This window comes from Mesoplodon bidens, assembly GCF_964165515.1.
Source record: "Mesoplodon bidens genome assembly, chromosome: 18".
Taxonomy (NCBI): Eukaryota; Metazoa; Chordata; class Mammalia; order Artiodactyla; family Ziphiidae; genus Mesoplodon; species Mesoplodon bidens.
The window spans coordinates 51,611,560-51,622,728 of NC_138175.1; the positions used below are offsets into that span (position 1 = coordinate 51,611,560).

General features: G+C 55.5%; 2 protein-coding genes across 4 annotated transcripts in view; one reads left to right on the forward strand and one right to left on the reverse strand.

Annotated features, from left to right (window-relative positions):
* SYMPK (symplekin scaffold protein) overlaps positions 1–770 on the reverse strand; it is a 36,364-nt gene extending 35,594 nt beyond the window's left edge. For all 3 annotated transcript variants that reach the window (XM_081217299.1, XM_081217298.1, XM_081217300.1), the window contains exon 1: positions 666–770. The gene's annotated coding sequence lies outside the window, so the exon portion shown is untranslated. The remainder of the gene's footprint in view (positions 1–665) is intronic.
* Positions 771–1,679: 909 nt separating this feature from the next.
* Positions 1,680–8,428, forward strand: FOXA3 (forkhead box A3; the record flags this gene model as incomplete). The annotated part of the gene is made up of 2 exons (XM_081217097.1): positions 1,680–1,817; positions 7,445–8,428. Exons 1-2 carry the CDS (start codon positions 1,749–1,751, stop codon positions 8,426–8,428), a joined length of 1,053 nt encoding a protein of 350 aa, XP_081073223.1. The 5' UTR covers positions 1,680–1,748.
* Positions 8,429–11,169: the final 2,741 nt, after the last annotated feature.

Genomic DNA, 11,169 nt, shown 5'->3' on the forward strand with positions numbered 1-11,169 from the left:
TTCATCATTCAACGAACATTAACTGGGAGTTCTCGGCGTGACAGCGCTGTGCTGGGAAACACGACGGTGACCAACACACACCTCCCTGCCTCCATGGAGCTCATGGTCACAGACAGAACTAAAGAGCCACACAAATAAAGGTCCAATAACAAATGAGACCCCCCGCCAAGTGACATGAAGGAAAGGCACAGGAACCTATAAGAGCGTTTAACAGGCGGATTTCGGGACGGAGAGCGGGAAAGGAGGGCTTCGCAGAGGAAGTGACGTTGGTGCCGAGACCCGAAAAATGAATGGGAGTCAGCCAGGCGGAATGAGTAAAAGGATGTTGCAGACAGAGGGGACGGCAAGTGCAAAAAGCCTGAGGCGGGAAGGCGTATGGCGGGTCTGAGGAACCGAAAGGCCAGTGCAGCTGTGCGACGTGAGGAACGACCAAAGAGGCAGAGCCGAGGCCGGCTGGGCGGACGCGCCTTGGGGGCCACGATGGAACTTTGCCCTGAGGGCACTGGGGAGCCACGGGAGGGTCCAGAAATGGGGAAGAAACTGGGGTCCCGAGCGTCACTGCTCCCTTCCCCTCTCAGCGTCTCCACTCCCCCCGGCAGCGCCCCTGCCCTTTCAGGGTCCTTCCTCCCTTCGTCCCCGGGCCCCCACGCCGCCCCCCCTCTCACCGCGACTTAGGCCTCCTTCCCCCTCGCGCCCCCTCAGCAGCGCCTCTTCACAGACGCCACCGCCATCTTCCGCTCGCCGCCGTGACACTGTGCATGCGCCGTGCACTGAGCGTCGCTGGGAAACGGAGTCCACTCTGTGGCGTACCCCGCCCCTACCTTCTGCCGCGCGACCGGCCTTCCGCTCTCCGCCCCCTACGACGCCGGGGCTGTCCTTCATTTCCGGCTTTCGGGAGCCATGCCTCCTGGGAAATGTAGTCCTTTGACGGGGTCCGGAAGGAAAGGGGGATAGAGGCTTCTGGGAAATGGAGTTCACAGTAGTTCTGGGTCCCTGGACGGCAGGTGTTAGAGAGAGTGGAGAGTCCGGGATGCGAAGCTCTTAGGTCTGGAAGGTGGTCTGTTTCCTCAGCGGGGTCTGAGCAGAGGCCTCGATCCCCTCAACCCTTGGTCCTGACCATTTACACAGTATGGAGCATTTCCAGCTATCAGAAGCTTCAGTCTTCCAGTCCGTCCAATGGGAAATGTGGTTTCGAGGAGCTCCTACAGGTTCTTATAGTAACACATCGGGACCCATGGAGACCACTCGGCTCTGAGCCTCCTTTACTCCGCGGCAGTCTTGCTGGGCTCTGGCTGTTCGCCTGCTCCTGTCGAGATGATGAAACCCCTGGATGGAAGGGCCCTAGAGTTCTAACCTCGAGGCTTTTAGTATCAGCAATGCCTCCCACCTGTAGCTCCTCACTCGTCAGCCATCTCCAGCTCTCGCGTCCCCGGGCTGCGGCTCCCGGCGCCTGAGGTCTGTCTCCTCGCAATCCCGCAGGGGGCGCCCCAGTCCGGGCGCACCGCCCTCGGGGAGGGAGGCGGGAGGGGAGCCCAGGGCGGGCGAGGGCGAGGGCGAGGGCGGGGGGGCGGGGGGGTGTCCCAGCTATAAAGCGTGGCCGCCTCCCGCGGCGCCCGGGAAGGCTGGGACCCTGGGCGGTCGGACGGACGGGCGCCTGTCGGAACCCAGGCCGTGCCGGCTGAGAGATCCGAAGCGCTTGGTTCCCCCCCGGGCCGGAGCGGGGGCGGGTGGGGGCGCAGGCCCGGGGGATGCTGGGCTCGGTGAAGATGGAGGCCCATGACCTGGCCGAGTGGAGCTACTACCCGGAGGCGGGCGAGGTGTGTCCTCGGGGATGGCGGAGCGGGAAGGAGGGGGGGGGGGGCAGGAATCAGGGTGCGGGCCTAAATGGGGGCAAGGACCGGGGTGTGGACTCAAGTGGGGGCCCCAAATAGAATTGGGGAGCGGAGGAACTAGAGCCACGGAGACCAGGTGTTGGAGTCAGGGACGGGGGACAATGCATGGGAGCGCGGTTTAGGCAGGCTAGTCAGAGTGAGGGCTTAAACGGGAGTCAGGAAGATTTAGGCAAGGGTCAAGTCGTAGCTTAAATGTGAGGGCTGGGTGTCAGGGACCCAAAGTACAAGGAATTAAAATTAACAGACCAAAGATAAGACTCAGAACTCCGGGATACGGACAGAGCTGGGGGATTAGGAAATGGGGTTTAAAACTGGGGAAAATATAAGGGACTAAGAGATGGGAGAGGGAGGTCACCATTAAGGGAAATCTGAGCTGGGAACTCAGGGTTAGAAATTAGTGTTAAAGATGGGGGTCTGGGGTAAAAATAAGAATTGGGGTTCTGGGATAAGGATTGGGGCTGCGACTACGTCTAAGTCAGAAATGGGGGTTGGTGCTCGGGTGTAAGAGATGAAGGTGCTCAGAGATGAAGCTTGGTCTGGGGAGTGTGAAATAACAGGTGATTTAAGAGTTGGGGCTCGGATAGATAGGGGTCAGAGTCGGGATCCTGATTGGCAGTGGAGGGGTCGGTCTCCACCCCTGCCCCCCATCCCTACTAATGACCCTCACCCCTCCCAGCTGAACTTCAGTGGTTTAATTGTTATCAGAGACCCTCAGCAGGGATTCTCCTTGTGGAGTCTGGAGGGTTTCAGATTTCGCACCACCCATCCCCGCCCCCACTCCACCTTCCAGCAATCTCCACTAATTGCTAATGTCCTCACCAGTCCCATCTCAGACAAGATTTCCCTGGAGTAGGGGGCAGGGATGTATCTTAATTCGCTCACCCTAGACGCCGGGAAGTCCCTCCCCAGGTCTAACTCCCATTCCTCTTGCTGCAAGGACTCCTTCTCCTGATCGTGCTCTCTGCCTAGTCAGCATTGTGAATTGGAAGGGTCCTAGTCAGAGGGTTATGGGGGTCTGGATACCTGGGTTTCTGATGGAAGGGGACTGTGGGCTTGAGGTGGGGTATGGGACTGGAATGGTTGAGTTCTCCAAAGAGACCAAGATCTGGGGTTTACAGGGGCCCCAGAGTGCCTGAGTCCTGGGTCTGGGGTTTGAAGCTGTAGGGTGAGACTCCTGAATACCCAGGCCTGCGGGGCTTGGCAAGGTGCCCAGGAGGGGCCAGTCCTGGGGCTGTGGAGGTGTGAGGTGCACGTGGGGTGGTGCAGGGAAGGGATTGGGAGTGTTGAGAGGTGGAGCCTGGGCAGCTGGAGATGTCAGTTATATGGTGGACAAGGCAGAGACCAGGTTGGTGGTGGAGACTCCCAGGTATTGGGGGATTCCGGCTGAAGGCCCGACATAGTTCAGAGTCTGGGGACCTGATTTAAGGGTACCAACTACAAATCAGTGTTTTGGAGGCATATCTTAAGAAGTAAATTGCGGGGGTCTAGGCTGAAGGAGTCATTATTTGGGGCAAAACCTGACGTTTAGTAGGGGACAATTTGTGTGGAAATTGTCTCTGAAATTGAGGAACAGTCTAGAGATAGTCAGCACTTGGGGGCGTATTTTGGAAGAGTTGACATACAGGGGGCTGGAAATGGACATGCTGTGTGAGGGTCTCCTCAGCTTTCCCATCAAGCAAACCACCTCCTCCCCCTGGGTCAGAACAATGTGGGGAGAAACATCTGCACTCACTCAGCAACTGAGAACTGAAAGGGCCCCCAAAGTGCTTCTTGCCCACCACACCCTCCTGCTGGGGTGATGTTGACCTCCCCAGGCTGGCTCCCTGTCTGGAAGGAAACTGGAAAGTTATTGCCCTAAGGCATCCCCACTGGCCTCTGGTTCTCACAGATCAGCTGGTTCAACTGCTCCCCAATTTTAGAGGTGGAAAACCTAAAGCCTCTTGGCGTGCGGGGGGAGCCGCTTGAGGTCCTAGGCTGGGACCAGGGTTAGAAAGGAGCTTGTAGCTTCGCACGGCCCCCTGCTCCCTGTCACATCCTCCTCCAGAGACAATAAGGAAATGAAAGGGGAGAAATTCCAGCCTCCTGGGGTGGGCGTGCAGGTCCCCTGATGGCTTCCCCCCAGTCTCAGCCCCGCCCTCGCTGGGGAGATCCGGTTCAGACCCGGACACTGGGGGTTCATCCCAGCCCCAGGCATGTGAAAGCCTAGGGTGGATTAGGGCAGCTGGAGTGCTTGAGGTCAGACCTCAAGGAGGACTTCCGGGTGGATAGGGAGCCAGAAGAGGAGGGCTCTGGGGTCCCACTCTGTCTTCCTCTGTGATACAGGAGAGTCTGACTGAGTTGGAGAAATGTAGGGGGTTGTAGAGGGATCCAGGACCTCTCTGTGGATCCCCCTGAGTCCATCACCTTCTCCCCTCTCTCTGAAGGACCCTCTTCCCTTACTCTTAGGGAGGGGCGAGAACCAGCCAACCCGGGGGGTGGGGTGGGGGGGTGGGGGAGACCAGTGCATGGGGGAGGGGAGTAGCTGTGGCTCCAATTTCAATGTGAGACTTCTGGGGAGATGGTGGTGCTGAAGCAAGGGGCAGAGAGATGCAAAGACGTGCTGAAGGGGAAAGAAAGAACAGGGTGGGAGAGGAGTGGGGTAGAGAGAGACAGAGAGAGAGAGTGCCAAGGCAGGGAGAAAAAGATGTGAGAGATGAGGTGGGGACAGAGGGAGAGAGAGATGGGGTATGGGAGAGTCACAAGGAAAGAAAGGCAGAGGGTGGCGGGGGAGATGAGGGAGAGAAAGACGAGGAGAGAGAGACAGGGAGAGATAAAGGGAGAGAGCGTGGGGAGGGGAGAGAGACAGACGTGGCGAGGGGAGAAAGACAGGCGTGGGGAGGGGGTGAGGGAAGGAGTATAGAGGTACTGAGACAGGGAAGGAGATGCACAGATACACACAGAGCCACAGGGAGATTCAGAGACATAGGAGAAAAGAACTACCTGGACAGTCATGTGAAAGAGAGGGGAGAGTTTCTCTACTAGAAGGCAGACCTGGGTTGGTTGCCACCTGCCCCTGACTCCCTTTTCTCTCTGGACCTTTGGATGTGCAGACATTTAAGTGACAAGGGAATGAGATGGGACACACTGATTCATAGCAGAGGTGGCTCCCACCAGAGCTACAGCACCCCCCCGCAGTGCCATGAGACCACCCTCCCTCAGGGGGAGGGAGTGGGGCAGACAGGCAGATGGAAGATTGACAGAGAAAGGATGGAAGACAGGGGATGACAGGGGTAAATGCACACAGAAAGAGAAATCACCATCCACCATGCTTCCTATTTTCCTTGCTTATCTTGTTCACTTCCTGCTAGACTGACAGCTCCCTGAGGGCAGGCATTTCAGTCTGTCTTGGTCACTGCTTTTATAGCTTGATCCAGAACACCGATCTGGAGCCAGACTGCCTGGATTCAGAATCCCCGTTCTTTTCCTTCCTTGTTGTGTGACCCCTGGACAACCTCTCTGATCCTCAGCTTGCTCAGCTGTAAAATGGGTGTCATGATAGTGCCTCCCCCATCGTGTGGTTGTAAAGATGAAAGCAGACCTTTGCTGTGAAGTGCCTGGAGCAGTGCCGGCACAGAGTAGGCCAAGAAATTTGAATAATTGAGGGACTATATAGTTACTTACAAAGACATAGCAATGTCTACTGCATTTCACTGAGCTAAGAGGCACATTTTCCCCCCATTTGAACATATCTGAAAATAGAATGGGTTTTACAGTCAATGGTGTCTAGGGATTATAATCGACAGTGTTTTTTCCATTCTTTTTTTTTTTAATTAATTTATTTATTTATTTATTTTTGGCTGCGTTGGGTCTTCGTTTCTGTGCGAGGGCTTTCTCTAGTTGCGGCGAGCGGGGGCCACTCTTCATCACGGTGTGTGGGCCTCTCACTATCGCGGCCTCTCTTGTTGAGGAGCACAGGCTCCAGATGCGCAGGCTCAGTAGTTGTGGCCCACGGGCTCAGTTGCTCCGCGGAATGTGGGATCTTCCCAGACCAGGGCTCGAACCCATGTCTCCTGCACTGGCATGCAGATTCTCAACCACTGCGCCACCAGGGAAGCCCTCCATTCTTATTGATACTTAAAATAATACTGCAGCTTATGAAGTGATGTCTTAGATTTGATGATATATAATAAACAGACGACATATATTAGGTAGAAATATGTGAGTTGTGATTTTCGAATGCTTTTGACCTATAAAATCTGTAAGTGTATAACCTAAAAGATGGTGGCTAGATGGACAGAGAGTACACATATAAGGACTTCCCTGGCAGTCCAGTGGTTAAGACTTCGCCTTCCAATGCAGAGGTTGAGTGTTTGATCCCTGGCAGGGAAGCTGATATCCCACATGCCTTGCAACCAAAAAACCAAAACATAAAACAGAAGCAATATTGTAAGAAATTCAATAAAGACTTTAAAAATGATCCACATCAAAAAAAAAGTACACATATATTCCATTATTAGATAAATCAGCAGTTCTTGATTTTTTTTTTTTTTTTTTTTTTTTTGTCTCAGGACCTCTTTACACTCTTAAAGTTATTATTTTGCCTGTGTTGGGTCTTCGTTGCTGCACGCGGGTTTTCTCTAGTTGCGGCGAGCAGGGGCTACTCTTCGTTGCGGCGCGTGGGCTTCTCATTGCGGTGGCTTCTTTTGTTGTGGAGCACGGGCTTCAGTAGTTGCGCACGGGCTTCAGTAGTTGCGGCACATGGGCTCAGTAGTTGTGGCTCGCGGCCTCTAGAGCGCAGGCTCAGTAGTTGTGGCTCATGAGCTTAGCTGCTCTGTGGCACGTGGGATCTTCCCAGACCAGGGCTCGAACCCATGTGCCCTGCATTGGCAGGCAGATTCTTAACCACTGCACCACCAGGGAAGTCCACACTCTTAAAATTATTGAGGACCCCAAACAGTTTTTATTGATCGGGGTTATATTGATTGTTAAAGGCATTCAAAATTAAAACTGCGGCGTTTTAAAAATAGGCATTAATTCATTTTAAAATAGCAACAATGTGTTAGTATAAGCAATGTATTTAGTGAGAGGAATGGCAGTTACATTTTTGCAGATCTCTTTAGTGCCTGGTTCAGTAGAAGACAGCTGCATTTTCCTAGCTGCTTCCACATTTGGTCTATTGCAATATCACCTGTCATGTGGCCTCTGGAAAACTCTACTGTATGCTCATGAGGGAAAGAGGGTGAAAAAGGCTAGTCATATCTTATATCTTTCATTATATGAAAATGGTTTTGACCTCATGGATACCCTAAAAAAGTCTTGGAGACTTCCCAGGGTGTCCTGGACCACACTTTGAGAACCACTTAAAGCGTGAGCTTCAGTATATGGGAGCGGGGGGGGATAGGGTCAGGGAGGGAGGTGCACGAGGAGGGGGGAAAGAGAGAGACTTCAGCAGACAGCTGTCTTCAGAGGAGGCAAGACAGACCGACAGATGGACACACAATGGGTCCAGTGACCCTTTGCTTACCAACAGAGTAGAGACTCACCACTCGCCGTTTCTCTTTCTTTCCCGATAGGTCTACTCTCCGGTGACCCCAGTACCCACCATGGCCCCCCTCAACTCCTACATGACCCTGAACCCTCTGAGCTCTCCCTACCCCCCGGGGGGGCTCCCTGCCTCCCCACTGCCCACTGGACCCCTGGCGCCCCCAGCGCCCACAGCACCCCTGGGGCCCACCTTCCCAGGCCTGGGTGCCAGCGGTGGTGGTGGTAGCAGCTCGGGGTATGGGGGCCCGGGACCCGGGCTGGTGCCTGGGAAGGAGATGCCGAAAGGGTACCGGCGGCCCTTGGCACATGCCAAGCCGCCGTATTCCTACATCTCGCTCATCACCATGGCCATCCAGCAGGCGCCGGGCAAGATGCTGACCCTGAGCGAGATCTACCAGTGGATCATGGACCTCTTCCCCTACTACCGGGAGAACCAGCAGCGCTGGCAGAACTCCATCCGCCACTCGCTCTCTTTCAACGACTGCTTCGTCAAGGTGGCGCGCTCTCCAGACAAGCCGGGCAAGGGTTCCTACTGGGCCCTGCACCCCAGCTCAGGTAACATGTTTGAGAATGGCTGCTACCTGCGCCGCCAGAAGCGCTTCAAGCTGGAGGAGAAGGTGAAGAAAGGGGGCGGCGGGACCTCTGCCTCCAGGAACAGTGCGGGGTCAGCCTCCTCGACCACCACCCCCGCTGCCACAGTCGCCTCTCCGCCGCAGGCCCAGCCTCCAGCCCCCGAACCCGAGGCCCAGGGTGGGGAAGATGTGGGGACTCTGGACTGTGGCTCACCCCCTTCCTCCACACCCTATTTCACTGGCCTGGAGCTCCCAGGGGAGCTGAAGCTGGATGCACCCTACAACTTCAACCACCCTTTCTCCATCAACAACCTGATGTCGGAACAGACACCAGCACCTCCCAAACTGGACGTGGGATTTGGGGGCTACGGGGCGGAGGGTGGGGAGCCTGGGATCTACTACCAGGGTCTCTATTCCCGCTCTCTGCTTAACGCGTCCTAGCAGGGTGGTGGGAGTGGTGGGTGGGGTATGGCTGTAGCTCACACCATCAGGCTCTTGGGGCCTGATCCTCCTGGGGACACTTTGCTTGTCCTGTCAGTTAACATCTTGGCTGGTCTGTTACTCACTGTGGTGACTGCCAGCTCTGTGGGCATCGTGTTGATCCACTGGCTACTGTGATAACTGCCATTGACATCTTGGCGGGCCCGTTGAGTACTGTGAAGACTGCCATGTTGATTGATGTTATTGGTTGATCTATTGGGTATTCTGACGGCCACCATCTGGGATGACATCTTGGTTGGCCCTTTGGGCACCGTGATGCACATCCCCTTGGCTGATCCTTTGGATGTGATGGTGACGCTGGCCCACTGGGTGCTGTGGTGGCCACCATCTTGACTGGCTGACATAACCAGTGTACCACTGTGCATCATGATGGCCACCAGCAGCCCCTGTGTTGGCCATGTCATCACTGTCTCTGGTGTGAGTTGAGTGAGGGATGGAGATGAGGATACTCCTTGGTTTTTTTCTGGAGCCCATCCCCCCTCCGGTCCAGAAGAAACCAGAAAGGACTCGTTAGGGTGTGGGGAATTTCTACTGAAGTCTGGTTCTTGCCTGGGAAGCGGGATACTGGCTGTGTATGACCATTAAAGGCACCATTTCTGCCTCTTACTGAATGTCTCTTTTCCTTGGCGAGTGGGCCCTGTGAGGCTTGAACACCTGAATTGCTGTCCCCTGTCCCCTCTCCGTCCTGCCCCCAAGAGCTGGCTGCCTCTGGGGGAAGGGCTGGGGGAGGCATCGACCTGACCTTTGACTCTTTGCTGTCCCTGACCCCAAGGACAGTTTGCTCACAGATAGCAGCCCCTGCAGCAGTGGGGCCAGGGCAGCAGGAGGAGGTGTCTGTGCAGTGACCAAGGCCATCTCCCTACCCCCACTCTCCAGACACATGCTTCTAGCCCCGAGGTTCAGGGAGCCCAGGGGCTGCTTGATTTTTGGTTAAGCTAGGGAGGAGGAGAAGGGACAAACAGGGTGCTAATTGAAGGAGACAGGGTGTGTGTTAGTTTGTATGTGTGCGCTTGCATGCGCCTGTGCCTCTGTGGGTCATAGGACATCACTGCGGCCACTGAGGTCCCTGTGGTCCACTGCAGGGTGTTCTTTATTGTTTGTACCCCTCAACTGTCTGTTCCTCCCCTGGGTATGTGCTTACTGTCAGTGTCTCGGGATATCAGACTCGTGTGCGTGTTTCCTTTATTGTTTTGTGTGTGTGGTTCTCTTATACACCTATCCCTGGGACCCTCTGGGCCTCACCCTGGGACCCTCTGGGCCTCACTCTGTTGGATGTGTGTTTCTGTATGTCCATTTGTCTACCTACCTGCTGCCTTAAAGAGTCTACGTGTGACTACATTGGCGTTGTGGGTCATTTTGTGTTTCAGGTGTATGTCTGGGAATCAGCATGTGTCTGTATTTTTTTTTTAAGTATGTCCGTGTTTGTGTATTATGCCTGTCTTTGCTGTGTGCCTGTGACTGCTGTGGCTGTGTGTGAGCGTATGTTGAATGGCCCTGGTGTGTCTGTCTCTTTCATGGTGTGTGGGAAAGGAGCTGGTGTGTGGGAAAGGAGCTGGGTCCTCCTTTGGGTGCTGGGGCCTTCTGAGAGCCTCTGGGTTTGGGGTTTGGGTGTTTCTATTCCTCCAGGTCTCTGCCTGGGCTCTGAGTCTGATATCTGTGGCTCAGATGTTCCAAGGGATGGCTCTGTGAAACACAACTGTGTTCCTCATGGCCTTCGTTGCACAGAGTGGAAACAGAGACCCAGAATGGGAAGGGACTGGGCCAAGGTCATTCCGCCACGCTGGAGCGGGTGTGTTTTCCTTAGTTTGCATGTATCTTACTTGGTTGTTGGCTCTCTAGCCACTCATTCATTTAGTCAGTCAGTCATTCAAAGACCAAAGGCTGTCTCTTTATGTGCGCACACGCGCGTGTGTGTGTGTGTGTGTGTGTTTGTTTGAGAGACAGACAGAGGGAGCGGGGGAGGGGGAGAGATGTTTTTCCCAGTTCCTGTGCGTCCATCTTTCTCTGTTTCTTAGTGTCATCTATGTCCCTACCTCTCTCTGTGCCTTTATCTCTGTCCCTTGGTTTATGGGACAACGCTCGCTCAGCTTCTGCGCCTCTGTCTCTCGTATTCTCTGCCTTGCTCTCTCTCTTCATCCTCTCCGTTGCTTCGACTCCGTCCTCCCTCTCTCTGGGCCTCTGGATCGCTCCCTCCTTCCCTTGGGGGCTCTGGGTCATCCTCTCTTGGGGTCCGCCTCCCCCCACTCCTTTGGCTCTCTGGCCTCTCTCCTCCTCCTCCGGTCTCTCTCCCAGCTCCCTGAGTTTCCGCCTCTACCTGCCACCTCGCAGGCCAGGCCCTCTATTTCTGTCACCGTGCCCGCCCTGCCGGCTGCGTGTCACCCCCCCCCCGCCCCCTGCCGTGCTGGCTCCCAGTCAGCCGTCCCACCAGCCTCGCTGTCCTGGGCAGGCTGGGGAATTCCTCCTGGTTCCTGGAAAAAACAACTGGTGTCGAGAGAAAGGCCCTCAGTCTCCCTGGGTGCCCACCCCCCTCCCTCGGGCCTGGGGGTCTCTCCCAGAGTCATGCCGGCCCGAGGCAGGAAGCCCTGCGGTTTCTGGCTTCTCCCAGGCGGCCTCCGGATCTGGCCCCCGCCCCCCGGCCAACAGCCCAAATATTATTCCGCAGGAGGAGTCGGTGGCAGCGG